Genomic DNA, 19466 nt, shown 5'->3' on the forward strand with positions numbered 1-19466 from the left:
AATAAACTTTGCTTTCAGGCTGATTTTCGAAACAGATGTATGTCCAAAAAGTGACATAAATCGGCATTTGGACGTCCATCTCACAGAGACGTCCAAATCGGTATAATTGAAACCTGATTTTGGATGTCTTTCTCTGAAGTCCATCGGAAGGAGGCCCAAATCTCAAGGGGGCGTATCGCAGGTGTGTTTAAGGCGGGACTTGGGTGTTCCTAAGACTTGGATGTCTTTGAGCCATAATGGAACAAAGCAAAGACATCCAGGACTAAAACTTGGACATTTTCAGCTAGACCTGTTTTTATTACGTATAAGGCACAAACAGGTGACCAAAATTACCAGATGACCACAGGAGGGAATCGGGGATGACCTCCCCTTACCCCCCCCCCCCCAGTGGTCACTAACCCCCTCCCAACCCCAAAACTTGTGATGAAGAACATTACTTGCCAGCCTCAGGTATCATACTCAGGTCCAAGACAGCGCATGAAGGTCCCTGGAGTAATTTAGTAGGTGCAGTGCACTTCAGACAGGTGGACCCAGGCCCATACCCCCCCTACCTGTTACATTTGTGGAGGAAACAGCGAGCCCTCCAAAACCCACTGTACCCATATATAGGTGCCCCCCTTCACTTGTAAGGGCTATGGTAGTGGTGTACAGTTGGGGGTAGTGGGTTTTGGGGGGCTCAGCACACAAGGGAAGGGAGCTGTGCATCTGGGAGCATTTTATGAAGTCCACTGCAGTGCCCCCTAGGGTGCCCGACTGGCTCCTCCCATGTCCAAATGGCTTGAATTTGGACGCTTTTTTGTTTTCGAAAATGGCCGAAAATCAGAGACATCCGAATAACAAAACGTCCAAATCCAAGGACATCCATGGTATTTTCGAACACAAAAGATGGACATCCATTTTTTCGAAAATGACCTTCTCCCCGCCTTGGAATTTGGACGTCTTTGTAAAACATCCAAATTCACACTTAGATGTTTCTTTCAAAAATGCCCCTCTTTGTCAACCTCTTCTTGTGGCCACTACACTCCCTTCTGTGCATTTTCCACAGTAAGCTGGTGATACCCTCTGCTTTGTCCCTCCAACATGTTTGACTAGCTATAACATATTTGGAAGTTATTGCAAACGCCCCTAAATTGTGAAGGGCTTACAGTATGAGAAACACTCAGGCTTTAGAACATAAGAATAGCCACACTGGGTCAGACCAATAGTCCATCTAGCCCAGTATCCTGTTTTCCAAACAGTGGCCAAGCCAGGTCTCAAGTACCTGGCAGAAACCCAGATCGTGGCAACACTCCATACTATGTGTGAGCACAAATCTTTAGCACAGGACTTACCGAATCTGTCTGTTTCTCCATAGTCATTCAGCTTCTCAGGATGTCCCCAATGAATATGTATGTAATAAATCAGCATATACTGGGTTTCCATTATATAACTCTTTGGAATGAAGGAGGATATTCATTGGGGAAATCCTGAAAACCCAACTGGGTTGTAATCCTCGAAGATTAAGGTTGCCTACCCCTGTCTTAGAGGATATCTAAGAAAGCAGACTGGCTATGGGGCACCAGGACAGGTATGGGAAACTCTGCTTTTGCAGATGTATGAGGGGATCCCCAGTTTGATCATGGAATCAGTAATACTAGGTGGAGATACAACAGATGAGTTATTCTATCAGTTGTAATAAGGGCACATTCATTTTCAAATGTACAATGGTTTTCTATTGCTACACTGTTCCATTCAGTTTTTTGTGGGTGTATTCACTGATGTTGGGCAAATAATTGTGGCCATAAGCAGTGGAGAAATGAGTAGAGACCTCTTCCCTGTTTGAAATCTCCCCTACCCACAATGACACACACTCTTTAGTGCTGTTTCCCATTTCTAAACAAGTTAAGAAACTACATTACACATACATAATAGTTTTATCATGTTGAAGGAAAAGAGCATTTCTTTTCTGTCCTCATTGTGTATCCAGCTTTTCTTCAGCATACTGTTTGTTTGTTTGTTTGTTTATTTTATTTATACACAATAAACTAAACAAAAAAAGCTCCAGCACAAATAATAAAAACAATTAAAATACATCAGTCTCCTCTGGGATCTGGTCTCTGCTCTGCTTCCTGTCCTGATTCTCAGTTCTATGAACGTTCATTTTATGTTTATTCTCCTTTCTTCACCTATCTTTACATCTGTTTTGATATCTATCATCTCACCATTCTCTCTCTCTCGTATCCATTTTCTTCTGCATCTGGCACTCTCACCCCTGATCTCAGTCCCCAGTTTCTTCCTCTCTGCCTTTGTCTCTCTCTACCCTCTAAGCTGTGCTCTTTCTTTTTTTAACTTTCTCAGCCTAGTGTTTCTCTATTTGATTCCAGCCTGTTTACTTCCCTCTTCTTTTGCAATGTCCTTCCAATCCCCTCACAATCACATAGTTTTTTATTCTATTGCCAAACATGAACTTTCAGCTCCCATCATCTTCTCTCCATTTCCATTTCTACATTTCCCTCTTCCTACCCTTTGCAACTCACCCATTTCTATCCTTTCTTCGACCTCTCTTCTTTAATTTCTCCTTATCCATCAATCCTCTTTCCACATCCCATTTCACCCTCATCCAAATATAAGTGGAGGAGTGGCCTAGTGGTTAGGGTGGTGGACTTTGGTCCTGAGGAACTAAGTTCAATTCCCACTTCAGGCACAGGCAGCTCCTTGTGACTCTGGGCAAGTCACTTAACCCTCCATTGCCTCATGTAAGCCGCATTGAGCCTGCCGTGAGTGGGAAAGCGTGGGGTACAAATGTAACAAAAAAAAATATTGCTATTTCCACATCTCCCTATCCACAACTCTTTCTGCTCACATCCCTTCATTTCTTATTTTCTCTTCATATATTGCCACTTCTCACCTTCTGCTCTCATTCCGACCACCTTCCTCATTTTCTCTCCTTGCACCCAGTTTGATCATCCCTCTTCTCCCCTCAGCTTGATCCCTGGACATCACATTTACTGTCCTCTCACCTGATCCCATTTCCACCCTCCATCTTCACTTCTCCCCAGCCATGCACTTTGTTTGCTCACCTTTGGATCCCCAATTCCATGTGTTCCTTTCTTTTTCACCCCCCTCCCTTTTTGAACCTTCTCTCTAAATCCCTATTTGACCAAACTTGCCTCTGTACCTTTCCCCATCAGACAATCTCAAACTCACCCATTCCACTGCTGCAACTAATTAGCAGTAAGAGGATGAATCATTATTTCTTCAAGTCCTCCCCCTGCAGGTTCCAATTGGCTGTATCATGTTCTAACATACAATTGTGATGTACTGACTGGGGCATCCACATTCTGAGGTGGACGTCCTTTCTAAAATGCTTCTCCACAAGTCTCATCTCAAGATACTCTTAAGACATGTTGTAATGACCAATGGACATACTATTATGTCTAAATGATATAATGGTATTAGGGCTGCTTTGGATTGCTCTATTTGTTTCAGTCAGATTTTAAAGATTTGCAGTGCCACGCCAGTGTTTTTACCCTGTTAATACACCATGTACTCATATCAGCCATCAGCTTGCTGCTTCTGTTCATCCTCATGCAAGGCCATTTGTAAAGTTCAAAACTGCATGATTTGATTTGCCTACTTCACAAAATGCGATGCCATTTGATCTGTACTATTTCATAAGGTAAATAGGCCATTTAAAGTGTGATACATTTTTATACTGCTTGTAAAGTGATGATCAAAGCTAAGTATAGAGCTAACATGGTTAAAAACTACTTTTCCTACCCTATGTTGTAGAAAGTTATCCATTTATTACTTCATGTTCCAGAAATGGTCTTACCCAGTGCCTCCTCTGGATAACTGGGATTAAAACCCCAGCTCAGGAATTTTAAGTGTACAAGTAGTTGGGATCCATTTTAACACTTCATAGTAAACGTACTCCTCTCATGCCTTCTTCCCCCCTCCCCGCTCCTGATAATTCCTAAAGAAAAAACAATAATTTTTTTGTTGAAGGCTGATTATCACCCTGCTGTTATTCCAAGAATGACTGTAGACCAGTAAAATGCTCTAAAGTTTGATCAAACCTGTAGATTTTGAGGCACCATATTAATAGGCTGTGCATATAGGCTTATGTAATGGTCTGCCTAGTCTAGTTCTTGCTAATATAGAACAACCTACTGCTGCAGGCAAATGTCTATAGTGAAATATTTCAAATAAACAGTCATGGGACCTTCCACGGTCTTAGTTAAAAATAAAAATAAAAATAAATAAAGCGAGGAACCATAGCCAAGGGGGTACATAGAGTAAGATTCCTCCACTACTCTTTATTCCATCACCAGACTGGTAAATTATCACCACTTTCTGTCCATGTGGAAATACAGCCACTTCATTATCATCACACGGTTTTCTTTCAGGTAGATGAAAGTTTGGGTAACTAGCCAGAGCCACGCTGATAGACTCCTCACTACTTCCCAACTCATTGGTGGCCAGACAGGTGTAAATCCCTTCCTCTTGCTTGCTCAGGTGAGGAATGACTAGAGTCCCATTTTTAAAAGCAAGAAAACGTTCTGCGCTCTGTTTGGAGGGTTTAAGAGAGAAGTCATTCCTTGCTTTCAACATGTATGATTCGCTGATCTCAATGAGTTTACTTGAGGCCTGGATTTTCCAACTCATGACTGGCTGTGGTCTCCCTGTGACATTACAGTTGAGCATGAGACTAGACCCATCATATAGTTCAGTGTTGTTCAGCTTTGGATGGTAGGTCAGGTGAACTGATGGAGCTAAACACTGCCGGTTAGGGAGTTGCTGCAGTTGCATACTTTTGAGATTTTCAGGTGTGGAACAGACAATGTGCTCTTTTTCTGGAATGGAGATCAGGGCATTCTCAGTGAGGGTCTTTATCCACATAAGGTGGCAGGTACAATTAAATGGGTTGTTTTGTATCTGAAGAGAAGACAAAAAACTCAGAGAGTCAAAAGTTCCTTCCAAAATGGTAGTGAATTTGTTGTCACTTATCTGCAAGTATCTAAGTTCTTTTAGGGTATGGAAAGCATCTCTAGGAAGGTACACCATGTAGTTGTGGTCCATTTTCAGCAGTTGCAGAGAAGTGAGGTTTTTCAGATCATCCCATGGAAAGTCTACAATTTGGTTCTCACTAACATCCAAAGTCTTCAGCAATGCCAGAACCTCAAAGCTGCCCTTCTGAATAGAATGGATCTTGTTGTACGTAATCCACAAGGCCGTGAGCTGAGTGACTTCTAAAAAGCTGTTTCTCTCCAGTGAGGTTAAGCTGTTGGAAGAAAGACTTAGTCGTTTCAAATTAGAAGGGAAACCAGTAGGTACTACCTGAAGAGAACGGTAGGCACAGTTAGCGACTAGGCTTTGATATGTGATGGAGCAGTTGCAGACTTCTGGACATCCATAAGTCATCCTCACAAAAAGAATCCATAAGGTAGATAAAAATGCAAGTACCTGATACATCTTTCCTAAGGAAACAAACACAAGAAAACCAAAGTAAGTATGCATGACTGGTTAAGGTGGAATTACAGTGTATGAGAAAATTAGAAATTGCTTTTAGTATTGTTTAATTTGGTGGGACTAAGATATTATGACAGTTGTGAGATGCAAGTTAAATTCACTATTTAATGCACCCTGACAAATGGCATAGAACACCAGTAATTTCTTAGATTTTCCAGCTCTACATACAGCTTATCATGCTCTTTTCACCTCTCGTTTTACTGTAATGTTGTTTATGCTGGTTTACCTCTCTCCCAGATCAAGTGTCTCCAAATCCTTCAAAATACCACCACAAGACTGTTGTGCAAGGCTAAAAAAACTTGACCATGCCACTCCATTATTTCTTCTACTGCATTGGCTTCCAGGTCATTATCATATTCTCTTCAAAATACTTCATTTGACCTTTAAGGCCTATAATCTGAGCAAACCACCATAGCTGTCCACTTTGACAATACCATATACACACCATTGCATGTTTTGCGTTCTTTGGATTCCAGTCACCTTGTTTCTCCTAGTCTCAAGGTAGCACAACATGAATCCATTCGGCATTCTGCCTTTTTCTTTCTGGTGCCACAGCTCTGGAACGACCTTCCTTCAAATAAAAGAAATGAACTTTCCCTACCTAAGTTCAAGTCTTTGTTAAAAACCTATTTTTTTCACCTTAGCTTAACACCATTCTGTGACATATGCTTTTTTCACAGTACAGGTCCTGGTGAATCTGCTATAAATTTGTTTTAATTTTAAGAATGAATGAGTTCTGTGTGTAAGGAGCAGGGTTTTTTTTGAGGGGGTACTTGGAGGTACTGAGTACCGGCACCTTTTCCATTGTCTGCTAAAACTGACCCATGGAACCAAGTTTTAATGAACAAGCTCAGGCTCTACACACCAGTTCTGCCTTGTCATAGATTCTGTGACAGGTTGCAGGGGGCCTGGCTATTATGAGGTGGGTCCCTTAGTGATCACCCCACTCCTGAAGGGTGGTCTAGCATTTGAGTACAAGCACCTTTTTTGCTAGAGAAAACTCACTGGTAAGGAGTGTCCCTTTCCTATCTTAATAATGGAGTTCTCTTCTTCTGATTTTATTATTTGTTAATAGATGTTAGTTTTCTACACCGCTTCGACCTCTATGTTCAGAATTGGTGGTATAAGTCCCAACAAGCATAAACATAAACATTGAACAGCATAAAAGGCTTAGGTGCCAATCATGCATGTTTGTTACAGAATAAAGCACTTACCTGGGTGATTGGTACCAGTAATTGAAAGTCAAGTGAGTAAGTGGTAGGCACTATTCTGTAACCGGTGTATCTAAATCACTTAGGGGGCCCTTTGATAAAGTAGTGGTAAGCCCACCGCAGGCTTACCACACGCCAATCCGGAACTAACGGCCCAAAGAGGATGCCGGTGGAAGTTCCACCCCCAGAATGCAGCATTTCTAGCACTAGCAGAAATATTTGAAAAAATATTTCTGCAGGGGGTTACCCGGCAGTAACAGGGCAGTGCCGCACACTGGCCTGTTACCACCGGGTTGGTGCGGGAGCTTTTACCGCCACCTCAATGGGTGGTGGTAAGTGCAATCTTACCACATGACCATTTCTTTTTCGGCCTTTTTACCCACTACAGTAAAAAGGGCCTCACCTCATGGCAAAAATGGCTGCTGCTGCTTGCACAGGACCCCTTTTACTGCAGCAAGGGAGGTATACACATAGGCGAAGCATGGACATGTCATGGGCATGTCGCCAAGCAATATATGCAATTTATAGAATACTATCAGTTGTGTGTGCTGCATGATGCAATTGTGAGACATACACACACTTATGTGCACCAACCTACACCAGCCATTGACATGACATAAGATGGTGTACTTACCTTTCTGTGTGCCAAAGTGGCTTTGTGCTAGTTTTCTATAATGGCTTAGATGTGTCGCATTGTGGCACCTATATCTTGGTGCCAATTTATAGAATTGCTCCCATATTGCCTTTTAATCAGTAGATGTCATCAGTTTTGGCAATGATTCTACCAGAGGTGGACCATGGGTGGGGCAGCGGATGGAAGCACTCCACACTTGGTGCAGGCAATGACAGGGTGAAAATCATCATTCTCATCTGGCTCATCTTCCCACTCCTGGCATTGTCTTCCACCTCACACATGTCCAGCACATCTCATCTCTCTCCCTTCCTTCTACCCCTGGGTTGGGCATCCCCGTTCTCTCTGTCTCATTCCCCTAATGCCCAGTCTGGCAATCACCCTCCCCCCAAACCTCCCCACAATTTACCTTCAAATATGGCTTTCTCCTCTCTAGAAGTTACTAGCAGAGTTTGTGATTCAGAAAATGCTGCCTTCACCATTCCCAGTGCTTCCCCTTTACTACAACCCTCCCCCTTTAACATCACTTCCTGTTTCTGCATGGGCTGAACATGACACCTTCAACAGAACATACAGCACAAACATCAAACATCTGGATGTTATGTACTGGCAAGGGTATGTTTCATATTGGAATTTTCACTTATCCTTTTGCTTCACCACTCCCTTTCTTCCTCCATGCCTCTGTAGCCAAGTTCCTGGTCAGGGCTAGCCATGGCTGTAGCTGTGGTCCTGAGTCAAAAGGGAAGAGGTGGCACCTGGCATCAGCAATGATCACTGGACTGGCTGAAGAGGACCCCTAGGAAGGTGTCACTAGGCTCCAAATCCTATTTCAACAGATGAAATGCCAAGAAAAGTGCTACTACCTTCTGCCCTTCAACCTGAGATGGAGAAGAGAGAGATGGAAAGAAACATGGGGATCAGAGTGGAAGGGATGAAGGGAGAGAGAAGCAGGGTTTGAGAGAGTACAACCACCGTGAATTGCATCTGGAGCTGAACTACTTTGTCAAGGCTATGCAGGGGGAGAAGAAGCACCAGCAGAGACCCAGTGCTGGAAAATGGAGGTGGGAGTTGAATAATACACAGAGGCTCAGACTTCAAGAGATGGGGGGAAGAAGTGGGAACTCCAGTGGAGCATAGGATCTTAGGAATTTGGGGTGGGGGTTAAGAATTAGGCTCTCCAGATAATAATAAGGATTCGGATTGGGGAGGAGAATGAGGAATATGAGGGAAAGTAGGGATCTGGATTCGTTGAGCTTTGGGAGGGAGAGGCAAAAAAACATAATAATAATCACTAGAATGTTATGTCTGTAGTTTTATTCTCTGCACTTCCTGATGTTTATCAGTTTCTTATTGTTACATCCCTGTAACTCACCTTGAATCCTAAATTAGAGAATTGGTGAGAGATAAATCTCAGATAACATAACATAACATCATTAAAATGAGTATGGGCACTCGGAAATAAGGTAGTTTATTAGGCAGTCTGGATTGGAGCTCAGTGCAGTGTGTCAGGCTATGAGTGTACATATCCAGAGTCTGGGATAGAGCTCAGGTTGTACATAAAGAGTCTTGGATGGAGCTCAGTGCATTGCATCAGGCTGTCCGTATACAGAGTCTGGGATGGAGCTCAGTGTAGTATGTTAGGCTGTAACATATCAAGGGTCCTCTCTGTCACACCATCTATATATATTCACCGCTCCTTGTCTAAGCAATGGAAATCAGAGGGGTAAGGAGGCATTTGAGAGCATAGTTCTGCCCCCTGCCTCTATTATCTCTCTCTTGCCACTCATCTTGTCACATGGAGGGGTCCCAACAAGGACAGAGAACAGGCAGGTTCTGTTGTAATGCTCCCCCATCACTCACCCACTGGCTCTTCTTTGTGAGGCGAGACTGGGAGCCCCCAGGAAGGCAGCAAATGCTGTTCATGGATGGGTTCTGACATTACCCACTGCTCCCTTATAGGAGAAGAGGGATCGGCAGAGAGTGTGATTAGCCCACACATTGAAGGATGAAAGAAGAATGGAGAACACACCATCACTGCTCCAAGAGGCTGAGCTGCTGCTGCCACCTGTCAAGGCAGCATTTAGACAGACAATATGATATGAAAAATGGTGGTGGGGACCAGGTTGGAAGTAGTGGCTGAAGGACAGCTTTGGTGGGAAGTGGGTGGAAGGTTGAGAAAGAGACAGAGTGATGCAGACAAGATAGAAGACTGAGAGACTATCCAGCTTATAATCGAAAGAGAAAAACGCCTATATTTCGACCCAAATCGAGAGATGGGCGTTTTTCTCACAAAGGCGTCTAAATCGGTATAATCGAAAGCCGATTTTGGGTGTTTCCAACTGCACTCCATCGCGGAAACCAATAAAGTTGACGGGGGCGTGTCGGAGATGTGTCGGAGGTGGGACTGGGGCGTGGTTATCAGCCGAGGAGAGATGGGCGTCTGTAGCTGATAATCGAAAAAAAAGGCTTTTTTACCGCAATTTGGGGTCACTTTTTTTGGACCCTTTTTTTTCACGAACAAGTCCCAAAAAAGTGCCCCAGCTGCCCAGATGACCACTGGAGGGAATCGGGAATGACGTCCCCGGACTCCCCCAGTGGTCACTAACCCCCTCCCACCAAAAAAACCCCACCTTAAAAACTTTTTTCCATGCCTGTATGCCAGCCTCAAATGCCGTACCCACCTCATTGACAGCAGAATGTATTTGATCCTCTCACAGCCTTTCCCTGGGTCAGATGTGGCTCTCGGGTGCACTACAGGGTCACATCAGCATTGCATTGCGGTGGGTGTAGGGTATTGGGCTCCGTGATTTCATTAGCTTGTGTTACAGTCTCACGATGTTGGTAGTTGGTAGGCTTTTCTCCCATGGTGCTTTTCCCCCGCCTACTGGGTCAGAGTGTCCCCTGTTTTGTTTCCTGTTGTAGTCCATGTGGTAGTGGCCATTTTTGTAAGCCAGTTTTAGTTCCCTTTCCTGTGTTAGCCACGTTAAACAACTTAGTTCTTACCTTGAATGTGGCTGAAAGAGGGCATTGTACAGCATTCTGCCACCTCTGACCTACTGCTAATCTCAGCACCAGGGAGACTCGTTGCCAGTGGGGCACAACCTCTGCAGTTAACTGTGAGTAAACGTGCTTATTCCAATAAAGGACGTTTTCGGAGAGATTAGTCTTCAGGTGTCAACTGGTGTGCCAATGTTATACAGCAGCAACAAGTCCTAGAGGCCTGCGTGTATGCAGGTCCCTGGAGCACTTTTAGTGGGTACCGCAGTGCACTTCAGCCAGGTGGACCCAGGCCCATCCCCCCCCCACCTGGAACACTTGTGCTGGTAAATGGGAGGCCTCCAAAACCCACTGTACCCACATGTAGGTGCCCCCTTCACCCCTAAGAGCTATGGTAGTGTTGTACATTTGTTGGTAGTGGGTTTTGGGGGAGGGGGGTTGGGAGCTCAGCACCCGTGGTAAGGGAGCTATGCATGTGGGAGCTTTTTCTGAAGTCCACCGCACTGACCTAGGGTGCCCAGTTGGTGTCCTGGCATATCAGGGGGGCCAGTGTACTACCAATCCTGGCCCCTCCCATGACCAAATGGTTTGGATTAGAACATTTTTGAGCTAGGCGTTTTTAGTTTCCATTATCGCTAAAAAAAACGTCCATTTTTTCGAAAATACGGTTCGGCCCGCCCCTTCACGGACCCGTTCTCGGAGATAAACGCCCATGGAGATTATGCCCCTCCACGACTGCTGTAGCGAGGGATGGGGACTAGGGGAAAGGTTGTGACTGATGGGAAAAGGGAAGGGAGATAAAGAGATGTTGTACAAAGTTTGTGTTTGTGTAGGGAATGGAGGGTAGGGGGCTACCAAGGAGGACAGAGGTGATGTGTGAAGCTAAAAGAGGTGGTTTAGGGAGAAAGGGAGTCAACAGTCTTGTCTGGTGAACGTCAATGGGTGTCAGTTTAATTTGCTTCATTTAGAATCGCAATAAAAATCAAACTTTACTAAATCACATTATTTGGGAGTCTTGTTTATTTCTTCATAGCAACTTCTTTTTTTTGGAAGCAATCCAAGTCTTTGCTGCCATGTAAACACATTTCTGCTGTCTGCCCTTTTCCAACTTCAGCAACATTTACCAAAACATGAACTGAGTAACTGCATGTCTTTCTGATGAAGGCATGTTTCAGAAAACGCAGGCCCTGGTGAGCTTCTTACATTGAGATACATGTACAGCCTCGAGTAAGTTATACTTTTGCTGTCTTCAGATCTGAAGAATTTACCAAAAGTTTTATTAAGTAAGCAGAATGTGAAGAAAAAGGATACTTCAGCTTAGTTTCTATTTGCTGAGCCCTCTGTAGCTTGTCTGACCAAATCAAATATTTTCAAAGTTGTTGCTTCTACTTTCCTGACAATATCGGCTCTGTTCCTGCTGTGGGGAGCGAAAGATTCTGGATTGTAACTAACTGTGTAAAATATTCCTTGGAAAGCTGTGGAATTCTGTAAAACCTAAATATAGTTTCTCTTTCACTCCGGTTCTTTTAAATTTTTTAATGGCAACTCTCAGCAGGATAGAGTTGGGCTTAGGGGAATTACTACTATCCAATGCTGATGATATTACCTCAGCCTTACATCATGATGTGGTAAACTCTGTTATGGTTAAGATTAATGCAATACAGGCCTGGGCCTTAAGTAATAAGTTGAAGCTGAATCCCCCTAAAACTAAGGCATTGTGGTTTAGAAATCAAGGTATTGAAAGTACATATGTACATAAGTAATGCCACACTGGGAAAAGACCAAGGGTCCATCGAGCCCAGCATCCTGTCCACGACAGCGGCCAATCCAGGCCAAGGGCACCTGGCAAGCTTCCCAAACGTACAAACATTCTATACATGTTAGTCCCGAATTGTGGATTTTTCCCAAGTCCATTTAGTAGTGGTTTATGGACTTGTCCTTTAGGAAACCGTCTAACCCCTTTTTAAACTCTGCCAAGCTAACCGCCTTCACCACGTTCTCTGGCAACGAATTCCAGAGTTTAATTACGCGTTGGGTGAAGAAACATTTTCTCTGATTTGTTTTAAATTTACTACACTGTAGTTTCATCGCATGCCCCCTAGTCCTAGTATTTTTGGAAAGCATGAACAGACGCTTCACATCCACCTGTTCCACTCCACTCCACTCATTATTTTATATACCTCTATCATGTCTCCCCTCAGCCGTCTCTTCTCCAAGCTGAAAAGCCCTAGCCTCCTTAGTCTTTCTTCATAGGGAAGTTGTCTCGTCCCCGCTATCATTTTAGTCGCCTTTCGCTGCACCTTTTCAAATTCCACTATATCTTTCTTGAGATGCGGCGACCAGAATTGAACACAATACTCAGGGTGCGGTCACACCATGGAGCGATATAACGGCATTATAACATCCTCACACCTGTTTTCCATACCTTTCCTAATAATGCCCAACATTCTATTCCCTTTCCGAGCCGCAGCAGCACACTGAGCAGAAGGTTTCAGCGTATTATCGACGACACCCAGGTCCCTTTCTTGGTCCGTAACTCCTAAAGTGGAACCTTGCATGACGTAGCTATAATTCGGGTTCTTTTTTCCCCCACATGCATCACCTTGCATTTGCTCACATTAAACGTCATCTGCCATTTAGCCGCCCAGTCTCCCAGTCTCGTAAGGTCCTTCTGTAATTGTTCACAATCCTGTCACGAGTTAACGACTTTGAATAACTTTATGTCATCAGCAAATTAATTACCTCGCTAGTTACTCCCATCTCTAAATCATTTATAAATATATTAAAAAGCAGCGGTCCTAGCACTGACCCCACTAACCACCCTTCTCCATTGTGAATACTGTCCATTTAACCCCACTCTCTGTTTCCTATCCTTCAACCAGTTTTTAATCCACAATAGGACTTTTCCTCCTATCCCATGACCTTCCAATTTCCTCTGTAGCCTTTCATGAGGTACCTTGTCAAACGCCTTTTGAAATCCAGATACACAATATCAACCGGCTCCCTTTTGTCCACATGTTCGTTTACTCCTTCAAAGAATTGAAGTAAATTGGTCAGGCAAGATTTACCCACACAAAAGCCGTGCTGACTCGGTCTCAGTAATCCATGTCCTCGGATGTGCTCTGTAATTTTGTTTTTAATAATAGCCTCTACCATTTTCCCTGGCACCGACGTCAGACTCACCGGTCTATAATTTCCCGGATCTCCCCTGGAACCTTTTTAAAAAATGGGCGTTACATTGGCCACCCTCCAATCTTCCGGTACCATGCTTGATTTTAAGGATAAATTACATATCACTAACAGTAGCTCCGCAAGCTCATTTTTCAGTTCTATAAGTACTCTAGGATGAATACCATCTGGTCCAGGAGATTTGCTACTCTTCAGTTTGCTGAACTGCCCCATTACATCCTCCAGGTTTACCGTGAAGTCAGTAAGTTTCTCCGAATCGTAACCGGTATCGCACCCAAATCTTCCTCGATGAAGACCGAAGCAAAGAATTCATTCAATCTCTCCGCTACGTCTTTGTCTTCCTTGATCGCCCCTTTTACCCCTCGGTCATCCAGCGGCCCAACCGATTCTTTTGCCGGCTTCCTGCTTTTAATATACCGAAAAAAATTTTTACTATGCTTTTTTGCCTCTAATGCTATCTTTTTTTCGTAATCCCTCTTGGCCTTCTTTATCTGTGCCTTGCATTTGCTTTGACACTCCTTATGCTGCTTCTTGCTATTTTCAGACGGTTCCTTCTTCCATTTTCTGAAGGCATTTCTCTTAGCCCTAATAGCTTCCTTGACCTCACTTTTCAACCAGGCTGGCTGTCTTTTGGAGTTCCGTCTTTCTTTTCTAATTTGTGGAATATGTTTGGCCTGGGCCTCCAGGATGGTATTTTTGAACAGCGTCCACGCCTGTTGTACAGTTTTTACCCTCTCAGTTGTCCCCCTAAGTTTTTTTTCCACCGTTCTTCTCATTTTATCATAGTCTCCTTTTTTAAAGTTAAACGCTAACGTATTTGACTTCCTGTGTATAGTTACTTCAAGGTTGATATCAAAACTGATCATATTATGATCACTGTTATCAAGCGGCCCCAGTACCATAACGTCCCTCACCAGATCATGCGCTCCACTAAGGACTAAGTCTAGAATTTTTCCTTCTCTCGTCGGCTCCTGCACCAGCTGCTCCGTAAAGTGTCAGTGATCACTTGGGTGATCAAGGGGGGGTCATGTCATTATCCCTCCACTTGAGCACATTTTTGGCACTTAGTCATTATTGAAACAGGTCTAGCCAAAAAGTCCTATTTTTCTTGCCCTGGATGTTTTTACAATGTTCCATTATCACAGAAAAATGTCCAAATCATAAGCTCGCCCTACTTCCATCCAAAACTTGCCTCTCAACATGCCCCCTTGAGATTTAGACAAACTGCATATGAAAACTTCTTAAAAATGAGTTTCAAAAATAGCGATTTGGATGTTTTCACAAAAAAAGGTCCATCTGCCATTTTTTGATGTTTTTCTATTTAGAAATGAGCCCCTAAATGTCATTACTTTTTCTTATGTTATCATATTTTTCTAGCAGTTCTTATAGCTTAGGCATGGACTTTACTTGAAAAAAGAAACAGAAAATGTTAACAACACTTCATATTTCCATTTTTTAAAAGAAAAATTAACATTTTGCTTTTCATTTTGTTTCATTCCTGCCTGCTCTCTTAATTACACCTGTGCCACAAAATGTTTTAAACATCCCGGATTTCTAAAATAACCCTGACACCTCAAAGCTCTCCTTCTCTGGGATGTAAATGAGGCAAGTATAATCCCTAGTCAACTCCTGCCCCAACATTGCAGCATTTTAAAATATTATTAGCTGACCCAGGGCTGGAACCATTTTGAAGGACAGCGCAGATAGGAAAAAAATTACAGCTCTGCTGGACATTCCAGATAGGATAATTTAAAAGGAGGACTCGAGGTGCTGAGACGAGACTATGAGGGAAAGTTTTGGGGGACGCTTAGAGGCAGATGATCAAAAGCCTCGCACTGTTTCAAACAGCCCTCTAAAAATAGCGCTGGAACAGTGTGAATCTTTACCGCACCTATGATCAGAGATAATTGCATGAAATTTAAGCATGCAATTCTCTTTGATCATGGGGTAGAAGTGTGGGAGGATTGTGCCTGAGTGCATCCTCCCGCACTTGTTTGACAGGTCTGTGTCAAACACAGGGGCGTGAGGTCCATGGGACCACCAGACCCCAACTACCCCTGCCCCAAGCAAGGCGAAATGGGGGCCAACACAGGTTTAGGGAGGGCTGGAGATCCAGTGGCTCTCCAGCCCCCTTAACCCCCCCCCCCCAGCATTGGTAAGAAGTCCCTTGTGGCGCTGCCTGCAAAATGTGTCGGGGGGCGGAGGGACTGGAGGTCCGTTAGACCTCCAGCCCTGTCGCTGGGGGGGAGGGGTCATCAGTCTGGTCTTTGGTTCCTGGGGGTGGGGGGTCATTGGTTCCTGTGGGGGGTTGCTGCATTGGGGGGAATGGGGGCCTGGTAGCATGCAAATGCATGCTGGACAGGGCTCACCATTCCTCCCTAATGGTCTGCAAACCCTAACGCCAGCTCTGAGCTGGCATTAGGGTTTGCCGCAGACAGCGAGTCAATCTTTGGTGCGCTGGTCGCTGATCATTGGGGATGAATAGGTTTAGCATGCATTTGCATGCTACTTGCCCTAACAGCCCTGTTTTGCATGCATTTGCAAGCTAGTTGCATTCATAGCCCGTAAGCACGTTGTTTCACGTGCTCAGGGGCTCTGATTATGGGGCGGTAGCAAACACAGGCGCTAGTATGGTGCTAACAGCCCCTAGCGCCTGCATTTGCTTCTGATCATCAGCCCAATAGGGAGTTAAACATTTTACTGTTTGAGTTTAATCACAAAGGTCAAATCTTATTAGGTGCTGCCAATAGTGTACAAAAAAAAATCTACAAAGTTAGGGGCCCTTGGTAGTGTAGACGGTTGTTTTGGGCGTGCGCAGAATCATTTTTCAGCACACCTGTAAAAAATGTCTTTTAACATTTTTGCTGAAAATGGACGTGCAGCAAAATGAAAATTGCCGTGCATCCATTTTGGGTCTGAAACCTTACCGCCAGCCACTGATCTAGCGGTAAAGTCTCAAACGGTAATGACCTACACGCATCATATGCCACTTGGCATGCACCCAATACACACGTACAAAAATAAAAAAAAATTTCAGACGTGTATATCAGACACACGCCAAAAATGAAATTACTGCAAGAGTCACGCGTTAGCCAGCTGGTAACTCCATTTTGGCACGCATTGGGCATGCGTAGACACTTACACGGCTTAGTAAAAGGGTCCCTTTCTAAAGGTAGCATCTTACAAATGTCTCATCTCTCATCAACTTTTTTACTTTTCTTCTAACTGAATTGTGAAGGAGCAGCCGGCTGAGAATCAGGGAGTCCAGGTTTAAATCCTCCTGCTGCTCCTTGTGATCTTGGGCAAGTCACTTAGCCCTGCAGGGACAGGAAAATACCTGAACGTAACTTGCTTTAAACTACTGAGTAAGACTTAAATCCCTATCTCTCTTTTCCAGACCAACAATTAAATTTTACTTTTTCTCTCTCTTCTGTTAAGTACTTAGTGTCTTTTTCTCCTGGTACACTCTTATTGTCTCTTTATCCTCTTTTACTCTCTCTCTCTCTCTCCCCACATTTTTCTGGCTTTCTTTTTCTGTTCAGCTCAGCTTGCTGCACAACAATTCAAGAACTACTAAACCTACAGCAAAAGCTATGAAGCTGGAAGCATGCAACAATATATATTCCTAACTTAGATATGATGTTGAATTATGAGAGACCATTTTCTCACCTTTCTGTACCACCCACAAAAGCAACACAAATTCCAAAACATAAGAAAACTTGAAAGGTTTTTTTCAGAAAGATGAAACTTAACTCCCTCCTCCATACCTTTCTAGTCAGTTCTAATTTATCTCCATTATCCCTTAGTTATACTTAAAATGTAGATTAAAGGAGAAAAGCTACTTTTGTTTTGTTGCTGAAGCTACTTTTTTCCCTACAAGTAATAAACCTCTAAAGTTTTGGGTACCTCTGTTTAACTCTCAGCTTCTCTCCGTCTTCCACCACAGAGCTGTCTTTCGGACTGGGACAGATTGTGTAAACAAGCACAGGGTCCTGGCAGCTCTGCTCACTTCAGGCACAAAAATAGAGACAGAAAAAAAAAAAGTTATACTTCTGGACTGCTGTGCAAGAAAGGAAGTCATTCACTTCAAGGAATATGTTATAAGTAATGTTCGAACCCAGTTTAGAAAAACAATTATCTAGCTATCTCTGACTGTCCATGACTGGATTAGGATTTAAGAACAGAAGAAGAAAGGAAAAGCCATGCTGGGTCAGAGAAAGGGCCCGTTGAACCCAGCATCATGTCTCCAACAGTGTCCAGCCAGGATCACAAATTCCTGCACATCCCAAAAACAGTAGATCTGATAAAATTATTCTTCCCAAATGGTTGTTTAGAATTGTTAAGTTTTGCTGCCTCTCTGTACATGATGTTAAGTTGTAGTAGTAGAAATATGAGTGGAGCTGGTGGAAGGGGTAATGGGATCATACCCCCTTCCCTGGTTTTTAATGACTGTTTTCGTCCCTATAATAATTTCCATGACTGTGTATATCCTTATCATTTTACTATGCCCCTAGACACAAATAATGTTCTGCAGTCACTTGTGTGTGCTGTGGGTCTACCTCCAGAAAGAGTCACCAAAGGTCAATGGATGTGGGACAGAAGCTGGGGTGGAAAGCCAGGGGTGAGTTTGATTCCCACTTCAGGCACAGGCAGCTCCTTGTGACTCTGGGCAAATCACTTAACCCTCCATTGCCCCATGTAAGTCGCATGGAGCCTGCCATGAGTGGGAAAGCGCGGGGTACAAATGTAACAAAAAAAAAAAAAAAACATGTTCACCAATAACGGGATATAGCCTTTGCTGCTGATATCCAGAACTTTCTCTACAGGAAGAACAAAAATATTTGGTTGAACACCCTGATGACTTAAAGGAAATCAGTAGCACTACAGAAGTCATTAATAGTAGGTATTTGCTCCACCATATACCCTCTCCTTGTCAGTCATTTCTACTTGTAATGCATGGGGTATATCAACCTCCCTCCCTTACAATCCCAATTCCCCCACCACCCCGCAACTCACTTACAACATTGCACAAGGAACAGACTTAGACAAAGTTTGGTATAAACGCATAGGCCACAGCTTGTTTATTAATATATACTGAACCATAAACAGAACCGTATTTATTTATTTGTACCCCATATTTTCTAGTCAGGTAGTCAGTTCAATGTGGCTTACAAGTCACTTCAATTAAACATGTACAAAGTCTGCAAGTTGGTGCTTCTCTTGTCCAGTTTTAGTTAGTGATTATATATATATAATATTCTGTGTGTATGGGAGTGTGTGTGAGTCTGAGGCAGCTCATGATTTCTTTTGCTTTACCTGGTTTAGTGATCTTTTTTGTGAGGAATTGTCCCATGTGTCTGTGGCTCCAGTGCTTGTCCTTCCTCTTCTCCTGTGCTTTCACTGCTCCCGTTCCTGCTGATGACACTGGGTTTATTCATGTTGCTAAAACGGTCCTCTGTACTGCCGAGAAGAGACTGTTCAGGGGGTTGAGCGCCAGAGGCCCTGTGTTCAGATGATCGTCTGCGTGACTTGTGGAATCCAGTGGCTGCTAGGGGGCCATGTACACATGGGGCTGTGTTTGTCCATAGCTGCCAGCTCTCGTACTGGGAGTGGAGTTGTGGGGACTGGAGGGGGAGAAACAGCGGTGGAGGCGTTCTAATGTGTCTTCTGCGTTGGCCTGCCTCAGTATGGTTTCTTGGCCTCGTCGCGTGTGAGGGATGTTTTCCTCCGGTGGTCAGATGAGGCGCTGGGAAGAGAGGAGCAGCATGTCGCCTGACAAGTCACCCGCCTCACAATCTGTAACTGCAGCTGTCGGTGTGGACCTCCCTCAGTGTACTCCCTGTGGGCTTCTTTCAGGCATCTTTGGTGTTCTGCTCTGCTGTGGTCAGGTCCTTGAGGCTCCCGCAGCTCCCATGTGTCCCAGCTTG

General features: G+C 43.9%; 1 protein-coding gene across 1 annotated transcript; it reads right to left on the reverse strand.

Moving 5' to 3' along the window:
* Positions 1–2798: 2798 nt before the first annotated feature.
* Positions 2799–17549, reverse strand: LOC115457603 (immunoglobulin superfamily containing leucine-rich repeat protein-like). The gene is made up of 2 exons (XM_030187085.1): positions 17446–17549; positions 2799–5459 (listed from the first exon to the last, which is right to left on the reverse strand). The coding sequence occupies exon 2, from the start codon at positions 5452–5454 to the stop codon at positions 4216–4218; it is 1239 nt and encodes a 412-aa protein (XP_030042945.1). The 5' UTR covers positions 5455–5459; positions 17446–17549; the 3' UTR covers positions 2799–4215.
* Positions 17550–19466: the final 1917 nt, after the last annotated feature.

Source organism: Microcaecilia unicolor, chromosome 1 (genome assembly GCF_901765095.1).
Source record: "Microcaecilia unicolor chromosome 1, aMicUni1.1, whole genome shotgun sequence".
Taxonomy (NCBI): domain Eukaryota; kingdom Metazoa; phylum Chordata; class Amphibia; order Gymnophiona; family Siphonopidae; genus Microcaecilia; species Microcaecilia unicolor.